Source organism: Alligator mississippiensis, chromosome 4 (assembly GCF_030867095.1).
Source record: "Alligator mississippiensis isolate rAllMis1 chromosome 4, rAllMis1, whole genome shotgun sequence".
Classification (NCBI taxonomy): domain Eukaryota; kingdom Metazoa; phylum Chordata; order Crocodylia; family Alligatoridae; genus Alligator; species Alligator mississippiensis.
In genome coordinates, this window is record NC_081827.1 from 77,549,362 (window position 1) to 77,575,894 (window position 26,533).

General features: G+C 41.1%; 1 protein-coding gene across 2 annotated transcripts in view; it reads right to left on the reverse strand.

The window, feature by feature from the left end:
* PPP1R12A (protein phosphatase 1 regulatory subunit 12A) overlaps positions 1-26,533 on the reverse strand; it is a 195,607-nt gene that overhangs the window by 125,607 nt on the left and 43,467 nt on the right. For both annotated transcript variants that reach the window (XM_059726121.1, XM_006274960.4), the window contains exon 2: positions 11,366-11,496. In XM_059726121.1, coding sequence (XP_059582104.1) covers positions 11,366-11,496 — 131 coding nt within the window. The remainder of the gene's footprint in view (positions 1-11,365; positions 11,497-26,533) is intronic.

A 26,533-nucleotide genomic window follows, 5' to 3' on the forward strand; every position in this document is an offset into this window, starting at 1 on the left:
CGTTTAGAAGAATCAGAATGATTGTTCCTGCCTATTTACCCAAGAAAGAGCTCTTGAAAAGTATATTTCTTTCAAGAAAAACTCTAGCTACCTATTGAAGAAGTATTTAGTAAACACCACAGCATGTGAAACCATCAAGATACCGGCCAAACAATTCTTTCATGTACGTCATCCTCGTATACCTGCTCTATCTACAACACTGTCTGCACTTTAAATACTAACACACTTCTGTAATAGCACATCTCTATTGCATCCACCAAACTCTCCTTATCATTATGCATCAGCAAATGCACCACGCAAATGCATTTTGGCAAAATCTGGGCAGCTTTTTAAACTGACTCAAAAAGAGATAGAAAGGATATATACTTGGAAAGTCCCACCTGTACTTTAAATGATGCACTACGGGATGTCCTACTTGAGACGGAGCTGACAGAAAAAATAACTGGCTGCACAGGTTATATGATTATCAGCTGAAGGTTTAGCACATACTGCAAAACAGCATAAAACCTGTCACAACGTAATAACTATGCAATGACTTGAAGGAAACAGTAATGGAGATGCACTATTAGAATGCAGTTACTAATTTCATTTTAAACACCTAAAAGGCATTCAAAACACTAGAATTCTTGGTTCCAAAATGGTACCTTTTATTAGACCAACTGAGAAATCGCAAGAGAATTGTCCTTTTCTGCAAGCTTTTGGGATCAAAGTCCCTTCATCAGGCTCTGGGAAAAGTATAGATGGTGCAAGATGGTAAAAAGTCCCCATAGGTAGGAAATCAACTTCATTATTGCAAATGTGGACTTTTTATCATCCTGTACCATCTATATTTTTCGCAGAGCCTGATGAAGGGACTTTGATCCCAAAAGCTTGCAGAAAAGGACAATTCTCTTGCGATTTCTCAGTTGGTCTAATAAAAGGTACCATTTTGGAACCAAGAATTCTAGTGTTTTGTATGTCTTCTGGTCTCAGACCAACATGGCTACACATGCCTTGCATTTGAACAGAGACCATGTTACTAACCCAGAGACCCAAGTTACAGTATGGATAAGCCAAAAACATTAGGCACTTTAAAGCAAGGACCCAGTCACCTTTCGTGCCTCTAAAATATACTGAATTTTATCAATTCTAATTCGGAAGAAGGTAATAGATCTGCAGTGTGGAGGTAATTGAAACTAATGTCCCTAGAACCTTAAAAATAAAGCTTCAATTTTGAATGACCGGGTAGGGCCCTTAGAAGTGATGGTGTGGCATACTTACCAAGTATTGGTTCAATCCAAACCCTGCTTGCTGGTGTCTAGTACTGCTCTCCTGTACTTCCAGCCATACCTAGAAAATAGGAGTCAAATCGATGGTGATAGACAGTTGTGAGTCATCACCAAGGGGTCTGAAGCATGGTATTCCTCAAAAATCTATCCTGCTTCCCATGCTATTCAGCCTATCTACAGTACAAAGCTCTTTTGCTACTGCATCATTTGTATCAATCTAGCTGCGCATCTTTAGTAAGGTGAGCAACACTTTCAAGCAGCAGGCCAAAAGAGAAGGCAGGCAGGTTGCTGACCTGTGTCCTAAAACAATGGTTCAGTAACACTGCATACCATATGCACAGCAGACACACCGATGAAAATACTCCTCCACCTGCTTAAAAAAAAGAGACACTAGTAAACTGGTAGAGTTTGACACACATTCAAGCTACTTTTCTCACCCAGAAGTTTTCCACTGAGATCATCACTCCACGAACAAAACAGCTATGTGTTTAGTTAGATCAGTTAGGCTGATCATTAGGTAAAACAGACAGTGTGCCCAACAAATACAGACATGAAGGACTTGAGGATCAATGCTTTCCTCTCACTTGAAAACCTACTGACAGCCAAGTCTCTAGTAAGTAAGTGACAACCTCATTCTGGCTAATACTGTACAATTTTCAAGAAATGTTTGAGTGCAGCCTCAAACAGGATACACTGGAATACCCCAGTCTGGGGGAAAATACAAAGATAGCAGTTTGAAACAACTGCACAGCCTTTACCATATCCACTCTATCATCTGTACAACCTGAAGCAACCAAAGTTCCAAGACCTGAACAGTGCAAACTAGATAAAAGCATAACAGGTTCCCTCAAAGGGATAGTTGGTGCTTCTGCTACTTACCTTTTCTTCTAACTTATCAACAGAATCTTATGAGTGCTTCCACCACTTCTTGGTCATTCAAACTGTAAATCCAGAGTACACACTAAGGAAGCTGATCAACTGCACAAATCAAGCATGATAAAAGAAGCTCAGGATCAGCAGCAACCCAAGTAATTTGATGAGTGTTCCATCTTTCTGAGGAAGTTCATACATATATCAATCAATGCCTATGACAGCCGCTGTATCTCAAAACACAAACTGTCAACCAATACTAATCACAACTCCCTTAAAGAAGCATCTCAAAATACAATTCAGTTTTATCCTTGCAAGGGTCTACAGAAGAAGTTAAACCATGTCAAGAGCAGAAACTGGATAAAGTCTCTCTCAGCACCATATTTCAATCATTTTTCATCAAAAGGAAAAATCATAAGCAGTGAGATTTCTGTGGTGCTCTCTACCCTGTGCTCTGACCCCAAATCTATCCCTCAGTGGTCAATGATTCTACATAGTGCACAGCTGCCTTATGAACGGATTAGGTTATACTCTTTCTTCAACAAAATGAGAGAGATTAGAAATGGGTGAACTGTCACAATTGCCCATTTCCTTCAAATGACCTCTTCACAGCTAGGTCTCAAGGCTTGTACTAAACAATCAGGATGTCAAAAACCAGAGAAATCAATCATTTCTTCTCTGATGCTTGGTGTTGCTTTGACTTTAAAAATCTCTCTCTTTTGGTCATTTCTTCACTTGATCTTCCTTCAAGTCCTCTCATTCTATGTCCTCCAGAAACTATTCTTTTCTCTTCTCATTTTACACTTTCTATCATGATCTCTGCTCAACTACCATATTACTCTGATGAAACATTCATCATGAAACTTCTCCATTCAATGCAGCCTACCAGATATTTTATGCCACACCATACATTTGAACATATCACTCATAAAACTGAATTTCTGATCATCCTTTTATAACCCACATTTTCTTTACTATGAACAGTCTTCTCCTCCCTGTCACTCAGACCTGTAACTGGAAATGAGGCTAAAGGATCTGGGGACAAGCTATAATTTTTTTGATTAATTTTCCATTCATCTGTTGCCCACGTTCTGATTATGACAAGTTAACTCAAAAAGAGGTTAGACAGGGTAGCAAGTAAGCAGGTAAAGTTTTAGATAGCTAAATCAACCATATTTGAACACCAGTGCAGAAAATGCATCTGCTTTGACTTCTATTTCCAAAACACAGAGATCAAGTCAAACCAGTTTGATCAGAGGCAGGGACAGAGGCAGCATGGAATTTTATAAAAAAAGGGACTTGCTTCCTAAAAGGTGGAGACTGCTGAAAATCAGACTGAAGCCAAGTCCCCAAAGATGCTGATGAGCAAGAAAGATATCAAAATCTAAAATTGGCTTTTAGGGCAACTAAAAACACCCTCTCATTTGTTCCACTTCATTTCTGCTCTTGCAATTAAATAGTGTCTTGGCTCTGAAAAAGCTATTTGGGTCACTACAGTCACTACTTTCCAAGGCTCTGAACAGGAAGATTTGTAGGACCTGAATTTAGTCATGACTGTGTAAGTATGGGAACCCAGTATAAATAGAATAATCATTAAACTGCACTTCAGAATAGGTGATGGCAAGAAAGAAGCACTCAGACATATCTAATAATATAGGTCTATTGTATCTACTGTGACTTGCCCAACACAGAAGCTACACCCTTTCAGTACTACCAGATTTACCATTTCTTTTATACCCTTTTCTAAGATCCAATCTTTCTTTTCTGTCCGTAGAGCTAAGTGACATTCAGAGACTAACCTCCACCTCCTTATCTCTCATCTATGATGTCCATACAACCTCATCACTCTCCGGCGTCCCTAGTAGCCAAATGTGGCAAAGGGAACCTGTCTGTACAACTTACAAGTACTGCTTGATACTATGAAATCATCAATAAGAAAACTGCCTTACCACTGAACACCATTGTGCCATATAGTTATGCAAGGGTTTGAAGTGGTGATTTTGGCAATCCTGAGCATAACCTACCTGCAAACACAGGAGACAGGACCTGATGATCCAGGAGGCCCCTTCCAGGCCTATGTTTCTAGTATTCAAGTGCACCACCTACACTGCGAAAAAAGTCAACCTCAGCCATCCATTGATTCAATTTTTCCCATGACTAGTTCCAGCTTTCTTCCTCATCATCAAGCTGACAGCTGATGGATAGCTGATGACTATTTCAAAAACAAATAAACAAACACTGAAATATTTGATTTTATAGCAGTCTTCACATACAGTATGTCACCTGGGGCTAAGCTCCTCAGGACCAGAGACTCTGCTCTGTATATTAAGTTCCTACTACAATGGCCCTTTGCATACTACCATAATTTTAGGTGTTTTATATGCTTCTTCAATTAATCATTCTTTTTTCCCCCCTTCTTCTTGTGGCATTTAACTGTTAAATATAATCTTGTTAACTCAAGCAACAAATTAACATTTTTATTTTTGGAAATGGTTTTAATGATTACCATATTTACCCAAATCCAAGTCAACTTTGAATTAAAGACAACTCCCCTCCCCCCACCTTCCCTCATAATTAGATTCTATATGTGAGAAGTTATAAATGTGTTATAATTTTCCATGTAGGGAATCTAATTAATTGAAGATCATCTTGAATCCCTTCGCCCCCCACTGCTGTTGTGGGAAAACTACTGATGTGGTGGGGGAGGAAGAAATCAGGCTGTTGCCCCTTGTTCTCCTGTGCTTGTACCCTTCTCTCCTGTGCCTGCCCCTGGCACCATGTGCTCCCCTACCACCTACGCCACCATGCACTGGCCTGCCTCCCCATTCCCTGCCTTCCCTACCCCTAGTTTCCTCCTGCAGCCTGGCCCCAAACCCCTTGCCCCCTCTGTTTAGGGTTACTATATTTCCAGTTCCAAAAATGAGACCACCTGTCCAGGGGAAGTGGATGATCCCCTCTTCTGACCTACAGTCCCCGTTCCCTACTGGTGCCCCTCACTCCCAACCCACAACCCCCTGCTCCCCCTAGCCCTGGCAGAGGAGGCCACCAGCTGCCCCAGTCTGTGGCAGCGGAGTAAATCTGGCCCCAGCATGAGCTGGAGAGAGCAGGGGAGGCCTGTTGCACTCCCTGTCCTGGGCTGGGCTCCTGTCCAGCCCCAGGCAGCCTGGCTACACCCCACAGGCAGCATCTCCCTGGTGTTCTACCCCTGCCAGCACAATCACCAGCCCCCGTGCCACTGGCCCAGCTGTGTAGCTCCCTACTGCCCCCGTCACTGGAGGGGCAGGCGCCTCCCTCTTGTCCTCTCTGCCCTGCCACAGCCTCAGCACCCAGACACCATCCCCCAGTGCTGCAGCCATCTGCCCCCTCTCACACTCATCGCCCTCCACACACCCCTGCCACCCACACAGATACAGACACACACAGCCCCTCAGACAGTTCCCAAGCCCTGGCCCTCCAACCCCTGCTCCCCATAGACTTACTTGTATCCAGCTGCTGGGGCTGCTCCTACCACCCTACCCTGCTGTATGCCGGCCACGTGCACAAGGCAAAACCCCTGCCTCCAGTCACCCCAAGCAACTCCTTGCAAACTGGAAGGCTGCCAGCCTGCAAGGAGAAACCCATAGTTTCCTCCTCCAAAGAGGAAGATCCGCATTTTTCTGCAGCAGACAGAAAACCTGGATCCCTTAACATGCATGCTGCTAGGGCAAGTTAGGAAATGCAGTTCTGCCAGCTAAATCCCAGACATTTGTTCGTGTTTCAAAAAACCGCCCAGATGGAGATTGGAGGATCCAAAAAGAGGACATGTCTGGGAAAACCCAGACGTCTAGTAACCCTACCTCTGTTCCTGTGCCTGCCCCCCCCCCCCAAAACACTCCCCCATTCCCTGAATACACTCCCTTAACCTTCTGCTTCAGCTCTGCTCCTTTACAGCAATCAGCAACAGTAGTGGCCCCCACTTAGCTGGGCCAGGGAGAAGCAACAGCAGCTCCTAGCCAGGCCTGGTTGGGACTGGAGGACCCAGGACAGAAGGTAAGGTGAGGAGGAGGCAGCTGAGGGAGGGGAGCGAGGCAGGCAAGCAGAGGTACAGTGGGGGCAAAGGGGACAGGATTCTGTGGTCCCTTGACAGCATGCCTCTCCCCCACCAAACAAGCTATTCTGGCAAGGGCAGGCAGCAGCTCAGATCTAGTTTCAGGCTCAAGCCCAGAAGTTGGAGCTGAGCTGCCACCTGTCTCAGACAAGTACTGAAATCCAAGACAAGTACAGGCAGTCCTCGACTTACACTGTTTCAAGTTATAACGTTTCACACTTACAACGTTTATAAATTGACAGTTTCAACTTTATGACGGCAGTTTCAACTTTACAACACTTGATCCAATGCGACACCATGCCCGCAAACAAATCTGCTGCATCGCTCATCTCCCTGGACAAATCTGTCCAAACTTCCTTGGACACTTCCTTTAAAAAAGCAGACAAGACTCCAGAAAAACCTACAGCTAAGACTCCTGAGAAGACTTCAGCCAAGAGCCTTTAAAAATTCCAGCAAAGTCACCTCAAAGAAGTCCTTCCAAATCAATATGATTGCTATTTACAATATAAATACATTAATGTAGCTATATTACTCATCTATAATTGATTGAGTACAAAATTCTAGGGTATTTTTGGTGAAAACAGAGTATCAGGACTTGGTTCAGGAACCAATCCCCCATTTATAACATTGTTTCTTATGAGAAAATTGGTTCTGAATTGCAACATTGACTTAAGACAGTTTTCAGGAACCAATTGTATCATAAGTCTGAGGACTGCCTGTACTAGAATCCCTCGGCCCCTTCCCCTTCCTGACTGAAAGAAAAAAAATCTCATCTTGGATTCAACTAAATATGCATATCTATGTATGATATACATATCTTCTACACAGATGGGTACAGGAGAGCACTTTATTATTAAAACGAATAATCTAATTTCTGTATTCCATCATACAAATTTAATCTATGCACTGACAACTGTGCATGGTACTGGATCAGTCCATGAGAAAGTATATTTTTATCACAAACACTAATTTTTGCAACATCAAAGAACTTATTGCCATTTTGCAAAGTTTGCTTTACATCAGTCCCAGTGCTATATAAAGCATAGAAAAATAAATAGAATAAATGTTTTAAAAACTGGTCTTATTAAATGTCATCTTGTGCTATGTTGCCCTCTCTCAGGATTTCAATTTAGGATACATAAGGAGAAAGAATTTGTTGGCTGCAGAAGCCTCTCTAGACTTTAAGAGATGTTTTGCTGAAAACCTCATCACGTTCTACTTACAAAGATTTGTTAATACCCACACAGCTAGTTTTACAGGATTCATTAGTGCTTTACTAAAACGTAAATTTAAAGTTAAGGAATTACTTGAAAAGGTACATGAAGTTTCTTGCTTACAGTTATAAGTCGCCACACACAGGATACTTGATAAAATTAAGAAAATGAAATACTAAGCCAAGTACCTGTGGATACTTTCTATTCCTCCCTGTTCCATCCATCCACTGCTTACCACCACACACCCTGAACTTAAATTCTACCACTAAAAGGTACATAATTTCTAATCTGGACTTCCTTGACATTAAGTTACAACCAATAAGGCAAAATGGTGAAATGTTAGGATAGTTTTATAAAACAGGAACATGCAGAAGAAACAACAGAAGACCATCATGTTTCTCCCTGTTTGCTATCATGCAAGACCCTTTTCAGCTCTCCAATTCCAGTTTTCCATAACAAGTTGTGTATGCTTGGACATCTTAAGAATTCCCATTTTAAATGCATACTTGGGATGACATGAATTCATGCTATAGCCACGAATTATGAAACAGTATTACTTTTTAAGCTGTTACCTTAAAACATATAGTTATTTAATGAATGCCTGGACAACTGAGCCAAGCTAAACATCCAAGGACTTAAAAAGCTGTAGAATTTCCTAGCCAGAGGTCTTAACTGGCACGTGGAAGCCTCTTTTTACTAATTCACCTTTCATGGCATTTTCAGACTATGTTCTGTGCAACCAGAAGAGGTGGAGAATATAACCAATGCTTCTCTCCCAGACTAAGGAGCCAAGTACCACACATCTTAGAAGTTGGTACTACACACTGAAAGGTTTGAAGTTCAAGAGGTACATTTTTATGCCCACATCAATTCATGTGTCAAAACTATCATGTGTCATAAGCCTATGAAGACTGTTCAAATGTTTGAGTAGTAAGTTTTAAAGTATATTACAGAAGCTTTATAACAGTTCTGAGCTCTGCTTGCCAGCAGTTTCCCTGCCAGCTTCTTCCTACCCCCACATACCAAATGTAACAGCTACATGGAAATGGAAGAGCAAGAGAAACCGGCAGGGAAGCTCCCATGACAAGTGTAGCTCTGTTCCTGAGCCAGCCCTTGGTTTTAGCAGATTTTGTGGCTCACCACCTCTTCATTAACAAACCATGGGAAAGTTCATTGGCCAAAACTGCCACCAGCTGCCATTCCAAGCCAGGGAGAGCCAAGAAAGAAAAGTTGTGGGAATTATAGGCATTTGTACACAGATGTGACATTTAAATGCTTATATAACAGAAAACCTAGAAAATGTGAACCCGTTAAAAGTTCTCTTGCAAAACAGTATGTTGCTATCTTTAACAAGATTTAATAAAAACAGCAGCACAAGCTGTTTCACACTAAATGCAAAATTTACATTGTAAAGAAGTGACAAAGATGAAATACTGACCTTGACACACTAGTCTGGATATACAGGTCTTAAATCATCACTATAAAAACAGTGCCACTGTATTTCTCAACTCTTTCTTGTGGTCTATGACAATTTAAAATTACTCCTAAATTCACACTTTCCAAAACTGTAACTCACTTTTCAGAAACAACCGCCACCACCACATTTAATGCTAGTAACAAAGCATAAAAGGATCCAATCTAGGATTTTCCTAGGACGTTTGTAATTTCACTGGAGCAGGTAGAGAAGTCCACAATCAAGAGCCAATGTAGACTGTGGCAGAATAGGACCAAATTCCAAATATCTGTGGGGGCATTATTTTACTCTTATTCCCCACAAGCCACAATTGTAGCTTGTTGCTGAAATACTTGACAAAGGCAAATTACTCAGAGATGAATCTTTCCCTCACTGTAAAGTCTAGGAGCTCAGCTCCAGGGACCTCAGTGGAAGCTCAGTCACTCAGATTCATAGATGTAAGGTCGGAAGGGACCTTGTAGATCTTCTAGTCCAACCCCCTGCTGTGGGCAGGAGAGAAAACTGGGCTCAAATGACCCCAGCCAGGTAAACGTCGAGCCTCCTGTTAAAGACCCCCAGGGTAGGAGCCAGCACCACTTCCCCTGGAAGTTGGTTCCAGATCCTAGTCGCCCTGACTGTGAAGTAGTGCCTTCTACCATCTAGTCTAAACCTACTCTCTAACAACATATAGCTGTTATTCCTTGTTACTCCAGGAGGCGCTCGGGGGAACAAGGTCTCTCCCAAACCCCGCTGGTCCCCCCAGTAAGTTTATAGACAGCCGCCAGGTCCCCCCTCAGCCTTCTCTTGCGAAGGCTGAACAGGTTAAAGTCCCATAGCCTCTCCTCATAGGGTCTGCCCTGCTGTCCCGGGATCATGCAAGTGGCCCTCCTTTGGACCCTCTCAATGCTGTCCACATCCTTCCTGAAGTGCAGCACCCAGAACTGGACACAGTACTCCAGCTGTGGTCTGACCAGTATCGCATAGAGGGGGAAGATCACCTCCTTGGCCCTGCATGTGATGCATCTATGGATGCAGGACAAGGTACGATTAGCCCTACTGACTGTGTCCTCGCATTGTCGGCCCATGTTCATCTTGGAGTCACTAATGACTCCAAGATCTCTTTCTGTCACCGTGCTTTTGAGAAGGGAGTTCCCCAGCCTATAGGTATGCTGCTGGTTCCTACTGCCCAAATGCAGCACCCTTCACTTGTCAGTATTGAATCCAATCCTATTTTCATTTGCCCAACCCTGTAACCTATCCAGGTCCTGCTGTAATCTGTCCTTCCCCTCTAGCATGCCCACCTCACCCCAAATCTTGGTGTCGTCTGAGAATTTAAAGATCCTCTTTATAGGCGAAAAGCTAGAGAGCAAGACTGTTACATACAAATCATGACAAGATAGAGAGAAAGAAATAAAATGGAAAGGTGGCCAATTCCAGGAAAGTGGTGAATTTCACAGAAAATTACTCAAGATTTAAAAGGGTTTTTTTTGGGGGGGGGGGGGGGGGTTAAAGAGAACAATATTCTGTCTCTCTTTTTTTAAAGCACAAAGCCTTAAAGAACCAGCCTATATCAAATTAGAAAGATGAATCAAGAATTTTCATATAAAATTAGCACCAAACTGGGGAGGAATGCAGGGCCTTTGCTTTTTTTCCAGACTCAAGAGACAGGACTTCAAAAAAGAATCTCTCTAATGACTCAAACTCATGGTAATTTCTCCAAGTTCATCTTGTACTCTTTTTCATAGCAGTCACCACTGGGGTAGTTAGGTACCATGCTGTATTCCACCCAGGTGTAATAATAGCTGTGATGACACTCTCTGTACTAACTGAAAGGGACATGAAAAAAAATGCACTACTATCCTCTTTGTAGGAAAAGAAGCATGTTAGCCAACCATTAGATATTTTTTAAAAAAGCGTATGTAAGAAAAACCTACAAGGCAATTCAGTCTGAAAGGAAAGCTTTTCTACTATGGATATAAGTGTCCTCCAACTTAGATCAGTTCACTATATGATGCCACTTCAGTTTCATTATGCAAAAAGCAAAGGGGAAGCAGTACTCTACTGATAAACATCAACATTGCAAATTTGACCAGATAGGGAATCTAGAGTAGCCAGGTCCTAACCCTGGATATAGCTTCAGCCCACAATCAGGGCACAACTGAAAAAGATATTATATACATATATCTCTTTTTCCCCATACCATATATATCTCAACCATGGTATGGGAAAAAAGTTAAGAAATGGCATCACCTAACTGGCAAAACTGTCAAGAGGAACACCTCTCCCCCCCCCCAGTAGTACATAAGTACAAGACATAATGCATAAATTATTACTGCAGTTTGCTCGAGGAGTGGACCTTAAAAAAAAAATAAAGACTATTTATGAAATAGTCCACCACTGCTCCTGGTGGCCCCATGACAGTTTATCAGCAAAACATACACACATTTTTAAAGATAGGAGGAAAAGGTCTTACTCTGCTATATCAAGATATCCACAGGAAGCAGCTGCATGTAGAGGTATCCAGCCTTCATTATCTGGTTGATTAATATTTGCTCCATTTTCCACAAGAAATTTCACCATATCTACGTTATCATCTATGCAAGCCTACAAATAAAAGAAACACGAGTTATAAAGTTGCATTTTCTTCAATTTCATCTTTCTTGGAAAGATCTTCAGAAAAAAGTACCAAAGTTTTTAACTGGGGAAATCTTTAGAGGTTGTAGATTCCTTGTCAAGAAAAATCCCTGAAAGCCATACAACAGTAACAGTGAATACTGTTTAGCAAAGCCAAAACCACCTTCTCATAGATTCTTGCGTTGGAAGGGACCTCAGTAGATCAATGAGTCCAACCCCCTGCCCTGGGCAGGAAAGAGCACTGGGGGTTAGATGACCCCATCCAGGTGCATGTCTAGCCTCCCCTTAAAGACCCCCAAGGTAGGGGAGAGCACTACCCTTGTGGAAGCCCATTCCAGATTCAGGCCACCCTTACCATAAAGAAGTTCTTCCTGGTATCTAACCTAAATTTGCTCTCCGTCAGTTTGTGACAGCTGTTCCTAGTTACTCAAAGGGTGCCCTGGTAAACAGAGCATCTCCTATTTCTTGCTGCTCCCCCTTCCTGATGAATTTGTAAGCAGCCACAAGATCACCTCTCAGTCTTCTCTTGCAGAGGCTGAAGAGATCCAGGTCCCTCAGTTTCTCCTTCTCAAATTGATTCATTCTACTTCTGATCTGTTTTTCCTTCACAGCAGTAGTTACAACCACCCTGTATTGAGCAACCTCATTACAAAGCTGTTCCTTCTTATACAGTGTAACCTCATAAATCTGGTGTACTGGAGACCAAGCACTTGCCAGAAATTTGAAAATGTTGGATTTTTTAAACTGGCACAGCGGCCAGTCACAGTGGGGAAGAGGCAGCTGGTCCCAGAGCAGCGGCCACATGCGGAGCAGTGGCGTGGGGTGCTGAATGGCAGCGGCAACTGCCGCATGCAAGCTTTCCCCTCTGTATCCAGGAGGGAGCAGCAGCCGCTCCTAAAGTGGTTGGGGGGGGGGGGGGGGGGGGGACAGCCAGATTTTTGACAATTCTGCATTTTTGGTATCAAGATTTATAAGGTTATACTGTACTATATATGGGCCCCTAACTATTCATAGATGTTAGGGTCGGAAGGGACCTCAACAGATCATCGAGTCCGACCCCCTGCATAAGCAGGAAAGAGTGCTGGATCTAGATGACCCCAGCTAGATGCTCATCCAACCTCCTCTTGAAGACCCCCAGGGTAGGGGAGAGCACCACCTCCCTTGGGAGCCCGTTTCAGACCTTGACCACTCGAACTGTGAAGAAGTTCTTCCTAACGTCCAAGCTAAATCTGCTCTCTGCTAGCTTGTGGCCATTGTTTCTTGTAACCCCCGGGGGCACCTTGGTGAATAAATACTCACCAATTTCCTTCTGTGCCCCCGTGATGAACTATGTTCAAACTAGGTTAAAGCCTCAACCTAGTTAACATGTATTGAGACTTCAAGTACTTAAAAGTCCTATCCATACTATACAATAAAATAGTTTTACAGGCAATACAGGAAAACTGGTGCCACACCATGGTTTTGTGGGGGTTTTTTTTTAGATACAATGCAGATGGAACAAAAAAAAGCAAGGAAGAGGAAACAGTACTACCCTTTCTGCAACTGTATGGTGCTTTGACTGTAAACTGTATTTTAAGTTACTATTCTCCCTTTCTGTCTGGTAACTTATGCAGTTTGTAGTTTAAGAAAAAAAAAAACCTCACGCTTGGCTACCAATTGCAGTGTATTGAAAGGTGAATACATGGATTTCCTACTAATTTGGTCGTCCAGTTAATGCTTGTATGCATTAAAACTTTGTTTGTGCTGCGCAGATAGATACACAAATACAGACATTTTCCTGTCCCTTTGCTTAACCACCTCCTTTCTCCCTCCATATTTGCCTATTTTTCTCAAATGGTGTTCAGTGGATTTCCTTGCCAACTTCCACACTGCTGTCCTTAAAAGGGCAGAACACGATGCACAGAAAAAGCTTCTTATGACATCAAGGATTCAAACAGTCAAACTCACAAGAACTTTTGGTGCTTAACTAGTTCAGTTCATACCACTGCACAGCCCCACCTTCAACTGGACATAGAACTGAAAGATCATGTTTGCACCTGCCTTGGGTTGTGCCAGGAAGCAGTGCACTGGAGCAAAGCATGTCCATTCTATGCACAACACTCAAATAGATGCAACATAGCTACTTTAGATTGGGACTAATTGCCCATCAATAAGCTCACACTTACCGATTCTCTCTCAGCCCTACTCAAGAAAGCTACACTGCATCATCCATTTTGGGGCACAGCACACAGTCTCTTGCACAGGTCTCTGGCACTGAACACATGACCAAGCTCAAACTGCTCGGTGTCATTTCCTTGCTAAAATGCAAATATAATTGCACGTGTATATTTTCACTTTTTTGGAATATTTTTAGAGATTTCAATAGCGAACATTACCAAAAGTTTTAATAGAACTTCAAAGGAGCATACTTTGTGACACAGATCGCACATACTTCCGAATGGAGTTCTTCGTGAGGTTCTGCAGTTGTTTATCCACTGAGAAGAGACAACACTTGCAATGAAAGGGAACTGTGTTGCTGCCCCATTAACCGAGTTTCAGAAAGGTGCACCCAGCCAAAAAACAGCAGCAGGAAGTTACTCCTCCCCAACTCTATTAGCTGGAGATAAGTATGAACTTAAGGCTTTGTTTAAGCTGAAAACAGAAACCTTTAAACCACCTGAACTAGTGGTTTCATGATTTAAACTAAACATTAAATTAATGCTGACCCTGATTTTTCCAGGTCTGTTACTGCTAAACTGCAGTTAGTACCAGTGCAGCTAAATATATTTCTGACATGAATCTATTTTCTAATGTAGACTAGAACTATATAAGGCTGCTTAAAAGCCAATTTTAGAATGCAACAAGACTCTACCCCAGGGGTAGGAAACCCCCATCATGCATACCAGAGTGTGGCACACAAAGGCATTTTGCTTAGCACACATGCCTTGGGGCAGACAGCAGGGAAGGGGCCAGGACTGCACTACCACAACAAGGATCAGGTCCTTCACGGTTCTCCTGCTGTTCACCCCTGGCATGCCAACATCTTACAAGTTGAGGTTATGGGTGTTTTTGGCATTCTGCCCAAAAACACTGCTGACCCTGGCTCTAACCCCCTTACAACACTTTTTTAATTGCCCTTCTTACCCATTTATTTATGGGTAAGAATTGCCCTTCTTACCCATTTATTCATTAAACAAATATTTAAATCCTCTCTCTAAATAAGCTACCCTTCTGTCAAAAAGTTCATATACTCCAAGGGAGTGCTTTACCTTCAAGTTTATTCTTGTGTATGTTCAACACAAGAACTGTCATTTACTGGGCCAGACCATAGGTCCATTTTACCCAGTATCCTGTGTCAGTGGAAGAGAATGAAACCTAATGGGGGAGTAAACAGGATAAGACAGGGTTTTTCCCTCTCTCTCACTTGCAGCCTCCAGCGCTTAAGGTCTAGGAAGTCTCGATTCAGAGGCTGTACCCCTACCTCCATGCTCAATAGCTACTTTCAAGAATTTGTCCCATACCTTTTTAAATCTAGTTAAACTACCAGCTTCCACAACATCTTGTGGCAATGAGTTCCATACTTTAAACTGCATGTGGTGTGAAAAAGCTTCCTTTTAAGTTTTAAACTTACTACCTCCTAGTTTCCAGTTCTTGTACTGAGATGGTAAATAATAATTTCCTCTTTACTTTCCTCTTCATCATTTAACATTTTGTAAACCCTTGTCAAACCCCGCTGCAACTCTCTCTTAAACTGAATAGATCTAGCCTCTTTTGTCTCTCACATGGAAGGCTCTCCATACCACTAATCATCCTTGTTGCCCTTCCTCTGTACTTTCGCTAGTCCTTCTATATACTTTTTGAGGTGTAGGGACCAAAACTGGGCACAGTATTCAAGGCATGTACCCACCACAGATTTATAAAGGGGCATAATGATACTTTTCAGTTTATTTTCAATTCCCTTCTTAATAACCCCTGACAGCTGCTGAGGACCAAGCTGATGCTTTTGGCAAGCTGTCCACAATTACTACCTGTGTGGTAACAGCTAATGTAGAGCTCATCATAGCATATGTATAGTTCGGGTTATTTTTGCCCATGTGCATCACTTTATACTTATCTATGTTGAATTTCATCTGCCATTTAGTTATGCATTTGGCTCAATAGTGCCAGATCCTTTCTGTAATTCCTTACAGTCCACCTTGGCCATTTCCACTTTGGATAATTTTGTGTCATCCACAATCCGGCCACTCAGCTACTCTTCTTGATCATTTATGAATATGTCAATCTACACCAGTCTTGATACAGATCCCCACTGGGGATCCCCACTGTTTATTGTTTCCCCTGGGGAACCCCACTGTTTATTGTTTCCATCCTGAAAACCGACCCTTTATTTATACTTACTGTTTTCTATCTTTAAACCAATTTCTAATCCATGAGTGGATGTTCCCAGTAATCCCATGACTACCTAATTTTGTTAAGAGCCTCTAATGGGGGTGAACCTTGTTAAAGGCTTTTGGAAAGTGTGGATATACTCTCTCAACTTGATCACACTGGTGACTGACTGCTTAGTGCTTACTGACACCCTCCATAAACTCTAGTAGGTTGGTGAGGCATAATTTTCCTTTGACAAAACCATGCTGATTCCTCCCCAGCATGTCATGTTTATCTGTGTGCTGAGCAATTTTTATTATTATTGCTTTCACCAATTTTCCAGTAACAGAAAATAGGCTTACCAGCCTGTAGTTCTCTGAATCTACTGTAGAGCTTTTTAAATGTGGGAGTGACAGTGGCAACCCTCCAAGTCCTCTGATACTAAGGCTGTTTTTAGTAATAGGTTAGGAGTTCAAGGTTAAACACATCCTGTTATAGGGTCCAATGCAATACTTAAGCGGTATAGGTAAGGTCCTGAATGAGAAAATCCTCTCTTTCTTTGTAGAGTGCTGATCACCTGGTCACTCAAGTAAGAAAATTAAATGGGAACAGTTATTAATGATTTAAGTGAAGGGAAAAAATCCAAGAAATAGTGAAGCTGTGTTTAATAGAAGGTTAAATTTACTACATTGCATATATGCAGTACATTTATTCCTGTTTTTCTGACATTATAACAAATTTAACCAGACCATTTTTTGTCCAAATGTATATTTTAAGATCTAGAGAAGAAAAGAATTCTTCTTTTGTTAAGTTACAACAATGCTTTAATCAGAAACAGAAAAGGTTAACTACAGAACTTTTCATGCCCTCGCAAATGGCTTTTGCACTTAATAGATGTGCAAACTGTCTCCAGAAAAGCATCATCTGTGGGGAAAATGGGTATTTTAAAAGGTACTGTACTGTCACAAAGTGAAGGGAATTTTGTAGAACTAGCTGTCGACAAAACGATTCCCTTGCATGTTTTTAAAATACACATAAGAGAAACTGGCAACAAATGTCCGTAAAAATATTGTTGCTAAGAGAATCAAAGCTTACATACGCAGCACAGTAAAAGCATATGACTAACCGGCTTAAAATATTTGACCAAATTTGGTCAGTTTATTGTGCCATATATGGCAACAATCAGGATAGCTTAAATTCACTTTGCTTCTTAGCTTCTCATGAATCTGTAACCAACATGATTATCTCTAACGAGACAGTAAAAAGGTACTTTTTCATATACTGGATGATGCAGATGAGTCTGGAGTTGATATTCTTGCTCATTTACAGTTCTGAAACCAATTTAAGGAACTGATTTTTAAATACATAAATTGGTTAATTTTAAAGAAACTAAAACAAGCTTTTAATCAAGGTTATGACATTTCTATTTTAAAAGGGCAAGCAGGGGAGGCCAAGAAGTTGAGGCAGCAGGAAGGAAAGCTGCATAAAATGGACTTTTATCACTGCCTTCAAACTTTTTGAAAAACTATTTGAGATTTTTCAGAACCAAACTTTGTTCTTTATGGACAATCTTCTGCATAATTATAAAGCACTAGATAAGAATTAACTATGCCAGGAGATCACTTGCAGTTTATCAAATAAAACCAAACTGAGATTATTTTAACTATACTTTACAATTTGAAAGATACAAAAAACAGAATAAAGTACATTTTATCCTTTCCCATTCTCCATTTCTCCTTCCATTGTTGTTAAGTCTTTATCACCCTAACCACTTTTAAGAGGAATTTTATCAAGTGCCAAAAGTGCTTCCACTGTTAGAGATTGGATTTCAGCCCAAAAAGGAAAGCTTTCCGTAGCTTCATGCTGAACTGAAAGAAGCAGCCTCAGAATTGACTGTCCTTCTCAATCACAATATGCAAAAGCTATACTAAAGGAAAGAAATAAGAAATCTGTAGGTTATAGGAAGCTTAGTAATGCACCCTTATGATAGTACAGAACAAAACAGGCAGAAGCAAAACAGGTAATTCAACAGCTGATTGGGCTAGCTAAAATGTAAGAGAAAGGGTCATGTATAATGTTTAACCTACATTCTAGGACTGCTGAGAAAAGCAAATGGCAGCATCTTCCCACTCCCATGGTGAAAAAAGCATTCACACTCTCAAGAACTTTAGTGAAATATTTAAATGAAGGTACGACTAGATGTTTTTTCTTTTTTTATGGACATGGTCCAACTCCAACCTGGACTTACTAATTATGTTAGATTAGCTACATTAACTATAAAATCATCATGTCTCTTCCTACCCTCCCCTACCTCATTCAGCACACACCTAATTTATGCAAAAAATGTGTCCTACAAAGTGCCATTCACACCTGAAGACAATTTTTTCCCTATGAACATCATTCCTGCCATGTACCAAATAAGATAGCAGTCCCATGGAGGCGGATGGAGGGAGGACGAGAAGAGAGAAATCACATCGTTAAGACTGTATCATCATGCAAAGACAAGTTTTGAATTTGCAAGGGCAATAGTAAGTATTGCACTTGCTCATTTTTTAGTATTTGACTTGGCAACTAACTTTCTTTTAACATACTTTGGATTTAATTCCCTAGGCAACTAAAAAACCCCCGTCAACCCCCTATGAAATTATACTGACACCATGATAAGATTTAGTAGTGTTAAAAGAACTCTCACTTAAGCTGAGAGAAACTAAAGGAAAAGAGCGTCATCCTTTGAGGCCAGTCATCAGGAGTACAGGTGCATATTTGCTAGCAAGTTTCACATTTCGCTAATAGAGAAAGAATGATACTCAGGAATCCTGCCTTCTATACCAAATTTGACAGGAGCACACTTGATCTATTCCAAGCACTTCTGTTCTTCCAAGGTTGACCCTTCTTCAGTTTATGCCAGCACCACATCCCAAACTTCTTCCTCACCAATTCAATATTAGTACTGAATCCCCTTCCCTGTTCCATCTGTACTCCACTTACAATACTCCAAAGCCCCAGTACCACAATTATCAGCAGTCCAGATGCCTCCCTTCCTTTCGTCTTTCTTCCCCTTTTTGAAGCCAAGCCAATCAACTGAGAGCACAGAATGATCAGGTTCTCTATTTATTCAACTGTCAATCACACCAGCATACACCTACAAAACTAGACTTTACAGAAAGTCTTACTCAGTCCCTGCACTAGGCAAGTCCCAGCAAAAAGTAGAACTTTGGAGAAATTATTTTAAAAAAGCAACAGTGTTCTCCCCTACTTATGTAAGTCAAACTAGCAAATGGTAACGCAAGGCAGGAATGTAGTCCTGCTGAATCTGTAGCAATTTTACAGGATACTGACAAAAGAGAAGTGCCATATAGGAAACTTGGCCAAAGTAAAGTAATGGTTTACAAGCCTCTATTAACACATCAGACATTTCTGGAGATACATAAATTGGCCCATCTCAAGCAGATTTTCTATAGGAATGTGCACAAGAGGCACCGCAGACATCAGGGCAATCTCCTACTCCAAAGCACAGATGTACTCAAGCTTCCCCCACCCCCAAAAAAGAAGATTCAAGACCATTTAAATATAAGCCAAGCCCCTTATTTTTCTTTACGTGTTCTGAGAAAGGGCTGAAGTGCTTTTGTGGAGGCAATTTGCAAACATGTCCGTCAGCAGCAAACACCCATAATGGGAGGTTGAAACACTAAAACTCATAAAATTAAAAAAGCAATTGAAAATAGGACCTAACAAGATGCCCAACAGCCTTAAATGAGGACCTTTCTCACCCTAAACAAACATCAGGTGCATGACAAAAAATGCTCATGCGAACCAAACTTATCTTAAAAACAATTAAATCATCTGAACTAGGACATTATTTTTTTTGGTGCTGCAGGTATTATGAATATCACTATTAACTGCTACACTCCTGGTTTCTATAGATACACTGGAATGCCATATTTCTTATACAACCCTGAACTCTCTCACCTTTCAATGCATCTAAAGTCCCAAAATACCCTCTATTATGGCCATAAAAAACCTCCACTTTTCCACAGCAACTTCCACAAACTTCTGCAGCACTCAAACTTTAGGGGTAGCATATTATTTCAGTTATTAGAGGCAGATTTATACCACAAATGTGCCATGCCAGACAGTGACACTTAAAAATGATAAGCTACTCATTCACAAAACACAGCATTTCTGCATTTGCACAGCACTGTGGAAGCACTAATTAGAACTGCTTCTGGTTCAGGGGTAAACCCAAGTTAAATAGCTCAGTATATCTAAGGATGACAATACCTGGCATGGCAGCACTGTATGAATACACCCACAGACAAATACTGAACTCTACATTGACATTTGTACATCCATCAATTTGCAAACAAAGCTTGACTTTTAAGCAAAATGAAGTCCCAAGTTCAAATTTCAGCTCAAGTATTTTTTTTTTTTAAGTTGTTAGATGCCATTTCAGTTTTCACCTCATTCCTTTCAGTTAAAAGATTTGATTTTTCTGGGCTGGGGCAAATTCTAAGTGAAACACTCAAATGACTTCAAGCACATATTTTAAAAATAAGTTAAAATTTTCAAACTGTGACCCAGAATAAAACAAATCCAGTTTCTACAGAAGAAAGTGATAGTGATAGGATGAGAAGCACAAGTCAATCATGTGCTTCTTGTTGAAGATAGTATTTAACAAAAGGTATTTTTTAGCACTTACTCAATTTTGAAGTTCTACAAAGCTTTTTATGGCAATTAAAATTAACTCAGGCTTCTAACAGAGTACACCTGTAATGGAAGTGACTGATCTATCATAACAACTGTATACCGTTCTTGAACCCGTTAGCTCACAATAGATATAACAATAACTTGCCATTTCCATCATTTCCCTTTAATTTTTTTAAATTAAGTTTTAAAGCCGGAACCTAGAACCTAATTCCATGAAAAAAGAAATACAAGAATTTCAAAGAGGAAAAAAAAATTAAGGACTTCCGCAGTAAAATGCTTTGGGACTTCAATATATTTAGGGCAAAAAAATATGAACAAGACCCAGTTTCTTTCCTAAATGGAGTCTTGGATATTGCTGTTTGTATTCCCTTCCCTCTTTGACTGTGCTTCTGACTTCTGTTCCACGCATCCATCCTTGTCTCAAAGATGCTTATCAAGAACTACATTTCTGGATACATCCTCCATATGGGTGGACAAAATAGGCAGTAACCAATATTTAATTCAAGTCACCAAGGATGGGAGGGATACACAGAGAGAGGGGGAGAGCAATGTTTTTGTTTGTTTGTTTGCACTACTTTTTTTTCTTTATCTTGTAACTAAAACTAGACAAGCCTCAAAAGACCAGAAAGCAAGAAGGTGACCGAAAAGACCCTGAGCTAAATTTTTTGGCCTCATCTATACAAACCGTAACTGGTTTAACAAAACTGTTAAAAAAAAAATCAAAATAAGTTAAAGCAAAACAACTGTTTTAGTTGAAATGGTTATAGTTGTTTAGCTTATGTATGCTACTTACAATTTTAAACTAGAAGTCACTTAAACCAAAATAAGTTTTACTTTCAGGTTTTCATTGGATTTAACTGAATTGGTTTTAAAACTAGACAACTTCATTATTTTTCAGTCCTTAGGTAAGCAGGCCAACAGCAATCCCATCACACAAAAAGATTACAGGAATGATTAATTAGTTAATTTGGAAGAGAATAATGAATTGATCTGTCTGAGGGGATACAACACCGATTGAGGAATAATAATTTGGGAAAGAAAGAATCAGTGAAAGTTAAACATGCATTTTGGGGACGTGGTTACACACGTATTTTTCACCTGCTTTTAGAAAAACGTAGTATTCTAGTAGCTAGGAAGTGTGGATGTTTTCATAAAGTTTCTCATTCTCCAAAAATTACTATACCCCTTTGAAAGGAATACACAGATATTAGATGTTTCTGGAGTTTTATTTACATTGGGATGGTAGCAATCAACAGCATTTTATAATCACTCCCAACTTTTTCAAATAAGGACTTGGAAGCAAGCCTCCAAGAGACCGGTGTCCTCAACTCCCACCAAAATAAATGCAAGTTGAAAGCATGAAAACATTTCTGAAGATCAGAACTCTGCAATGGGAGCCATACTTCTAGAAGAATAATGAAAGAGTACAACTAGAGATGACAGGAAAGTAACACCTGTATCCAGATGAAAATTCTGAGATTGGATTGTTTTTCTTGTATTCTAGGCTAGAATGAACACAAATTTCCTGAAAGGGAAGGTATAAGTAAATAAAAGACGTTAAAAGAAGAAAAAAAAAAAGGCCATTCATAACTGAAATATTCTGATAAGGTTAGAACTGTGTTTGGATCTTAGTCAAACAACTTTTTCCTAAACAAAACTTAAGCTAAGTTAATAATTCTATCTAGAAAATGTTATTGCAACAAAATGGTATTGTACTCCATACAAAAAGTCAGAAAAGGTCATTCAGCTCTATCTTTTGGAATAAAGCATATACTGCTTACTTAGTTTCATAGTAGCTAGGGTCAGGAGGGACCTGAACAGATCATCTAGCCTGACCCCCTGCCACAGGCAGGAATGAATGCTGGCTTCACAAGACCCCAGACAGGTGATCATCCAACCTCCTCTTGAATTTGCCCAAGGTAGGGGCGAGGACCACTTCCCTGGGAAGTTGGTTCCAGATTTTGGCCACCCTAACTGTAAAATATTGCCTTCTGATCTCTAACCTAAACCTAATCTCCATCAGCTTATGACCATTGTTCCTCGTCACCCCAGGTGATGCTGGGGAGAAAAGGGCTCTACCTATTTGCTGTTGATCTCCCCTGATGAGTTTGTAGGCAGCCACCAGGTCTCCCCTCAGCCTCCTCTTGCTGAGGCTGAATAGGTTCAGATCCCTGTCTCTCCTCATAGGGCCTGTCCTGCTGCCCTCTCACCAAGCAGGTGGCCCTCCTCTGAACCCTCTCCAGGCTGGCCACATCCCTCTTGAAGTGCAGCGCCCAGAACTGGACACAGTACTCTAACTGCGGTCTGACCAAAGTCACATAGAGGGGGAATATCACCTGTGTGGACCGGCTTGAGATGCACCTTTGGATGCATGAAAAGTATGGCTGGCCTTGACAGCTGCGGTCTGGCATTGGCAGCTCATGTTCATCTTGGAGTTAACAATGACTCTGAGACCCCTTTCCGCCTCTGTGCTTTCAAGAAGGGAACTCCCCAGCCTGTATGTATGCTGTGGATTCCTTCTCCCAAGGTGCAGCACCCTGCATTTGTCTACGTTGAACCCCATCCTATTCTCGTCTGACCACTTTTGTAGTCTGTTGAAATCTATTCGCAGCCTCTCTCTCCCTTCAAGTGTGTCCACCTCGCCCCACATCTTAGTGTCATCAGCAAACTTGGACAGCGTGATTTCCACCCCCTTGTCCAAGTCGCTGATGAAGATGTTAAACAGTGCGGGCCCGAGGACTGAGCCCTGGGGTACCCCACTGCTCACATCTCGCCAGGTTGAGTACAACCCACCCCATCAGCCAATTTTTTACTTATCCAACTGTGTAGGCATCAGTGCCACAGTCGCTTAATTTACTGATGAGGATAGGGTGAGAGACAGTGTCAAAGGCCTTCTTAAAGTCTAGAAAGACTATGTTCATTGTGACACCATCATCCAAGGATGTAGTTGCTTGGTCATAAAAGGCAATCAGGTTGGTCAGGCAGGACCTGCCTTTGATGAACCCATGCTGATTGCCCCTGAGCATGATCTCCCTTGCAGGCTCCCCACAGATGTGCTCCTTGATGATTCTCTCCAAGATCTTCCCGAGCACTGAGGTGAGGCTTACAGGCCTATAGTTACTTGGGTCCTACTTCCTACCCTCTCTCAAAAACTGGGACCACATTAGCCAGTTTCCAATCCCCCGGCACCTGGCCAGATGACCATGAATGCTCATACAGCTGGGCCAAGGGCTCTGCAATGACCCCTGCCAGCTCCCTCAACACCCTTGGGTGAAGGGCATCTGGACTTGCAGATTTAAAAATGTCTAGCCCTTCCAGAAGATCCCTAACTACATCTGCACTGACTGAAAGCCTGACAGAGCTATCCTGACTTCTGGGTTGATTTAAATAAACCTTGGCTTAGTGCCTTCACTCCACAGCATTTATTAAATCCCTCACATGTAGCATTTTTTATTTCTTAAAAAACAAAAAACAAAAAAAACCCACCCTGGACATAATACAATTTTAGGCATCTAATGACTGAACAGATCTGAAAGGATATTTAGTCAACAGCAGCTAAAAACAAGACAAGATGGCTAGGTTTGATGTCTAACAAACCCATATTCAGAGTGCTACTGCAGTAACTAGCTAATTTAACTGGTTCAAAATTCATAAAAAGCTTTTAAAGGGCTAAAACTAATAAAAAATTATTAGTGCTCAAGGTAAGAAATTACTGTTGCTTTTTACTCTTTAATATTCAATAATATTTCATTGAAACTTTTTTCAAATGTAATGTGCTGTTTGTTATATTTTGGGACTGAGGACAGGAACTACTATGCATATTTTAAATGCTATTGAAAGGGTAGCCACAGGACAGGTTGTTCTCAAAATAACATTCATATACCAGTTCAATTCCATTACTATAGAGCAAAATCTGTTTTCTATGTCGGAACAGAATACAGCTTTTCTAACGCTCACATAGCCAACCCAGCTTTTTGCAAACCTACAGGCTACAGACAGATGTTACATTTGAACAATCATTTCTCCCAGGACAGAAGGAAAGGGTTGTTTTACAAAAGAAAATTGGCTCGTGTGTTTGTTTGTTTTGGGGGGGTTGTTTTTTTGTTGGGTATTTTTGCAAAACAGATCTCCCTGGTTAGAAGTGCTCTTTTGCCTGGTTTTTTGGTCTGGATACTGTGGCTGATTGATACCTACCTACCTACCTATGTTAGTCTGAAGTCAAATAGGAAGCAGGGTAGATCTGCATCATATAGACTAGCCAAAGTAAATATATTGGCTTGGTTGCATGCATACATACATACATACGTATACATGTATATCTCCGTGTACACACATACACGTATGTGTGCAGGGGGAGGAGAAGGAGGGGGGAATAGAAAGCACCGGCTCCTAGGGTAAGCTGTCAGGGAGTCCTGTGGCCTGTGCTGCTGCTTAAACTTTCAGGGAGAGTCCTCAAACTGTTCAGGCAATGCCACTGAACAGACCCAAGTCTGGGCAGGGTGGTTTGAGTGAGGAGGGAAGGAGGCAGAGGGGTGGGGGGAGGAGGAAGGAGGAGCAGTTAAGATACAGATGTGCCATTCTATAGTTAATATTATAATTGTGAATACAACTCTAATTTCAACCATTTCCAAGCACATATCCCTTGACTCTTGAAAACTTTAAATTTTTAAAATTTATTTTCACATTTCTCTCAGCTTGGACAAATCACTGAAATTCAAAATAAGTTTCACTTTCAAATCCTTTGGGTCTTGGCATTGGAGTGCCAAGACCAAAGACAAATTGGTTTCTCTAGATCAGTGGGCATCTTTACATGTGCTCTGAGGTAGCGGGGGCTTTATTTATAGCAGCTCCCAAGAGCCACTTTAAACGCCTGCAATGCCTTGAGTATTCAAAGTTCTTCCCTTCAAAATGGTGGTGGGGGCACTTTAACTAAATCTCATTCAATGAGCTCTTGTTAAAGTGCCTCGCCACCATTTTGAAGCACAGGGACACCGAATACATGAGATGCCAAGGCTGCTGGAGGATGTAATTAGCATGTTCTAACAGACTTGATTAATCAAGTCTGCTCCACATTTGCTAATTAGCACGCATCGAAGCAAGCATCAGGCACGTGTATAGGTGCCCAGTGATTCTTAACCTTTTTGGACGCGAGGCACTGCTCAATAGTTTCTGTGCATTGAGTGGCATCAATTTCAAAAACTAAAATGTATATATTACAGTGCTTACCTTTTTGCAGAGGGGCTGGGCTAGTCTGTGGGGGTGGGAAATCATCCAGGCAAGAACAAGCATGTTTATGTATTTAGCTCATCTGCTTATTTCCCTATACCTTTTGACATATTTCAAAAGATCTGGTGACAACCCAGTGTCCAAGCAGTCTCGCTGAGAATGCCTGCTCTAGACAGAAACGATTACATCTAAAGACAGATGGTTTGAAAGCATTTTTGTTGGTCTAGTTTTGTATAAAAAGTAACCTTTTGGGACATATTCAAAATGAATGTTCTACTAAAAATCATAATATAAAACCTGATACACAGGCTTTTCTTTCATAGCACTGAGTGCTACCTGTAGCTGATGCAATTTTTCAAGTTCATTCAAGTCTGATTGGGGAGGCATGCAGAGCTGGATTGGTATAAAGAACCCACTGGCCAGCATTACTCATACAGTAATTGGTTTAACTGTCAAATGGTGACAAATTGCTAGATGGATCAGCATAACACCCCTAATCTCCTCCAGAGTGGTTCACTTCACTCCTTGCACAAAGTCTTGGGTCATAGACTATTGTGTTATAGTGTAAGAAGTGTACACTTACCCTTTTTTAAAAAGCTCTGAAGGCAGAAAAGTAGCAGCTACCCAAAGCTGACATTAGATATCTAAACTAAAGGTTAAGAGCATAATGCTAGAAGAAAGTTTACATGAAAAAGACTGGAAGTGACAGCACTATTAATGCTAAGAT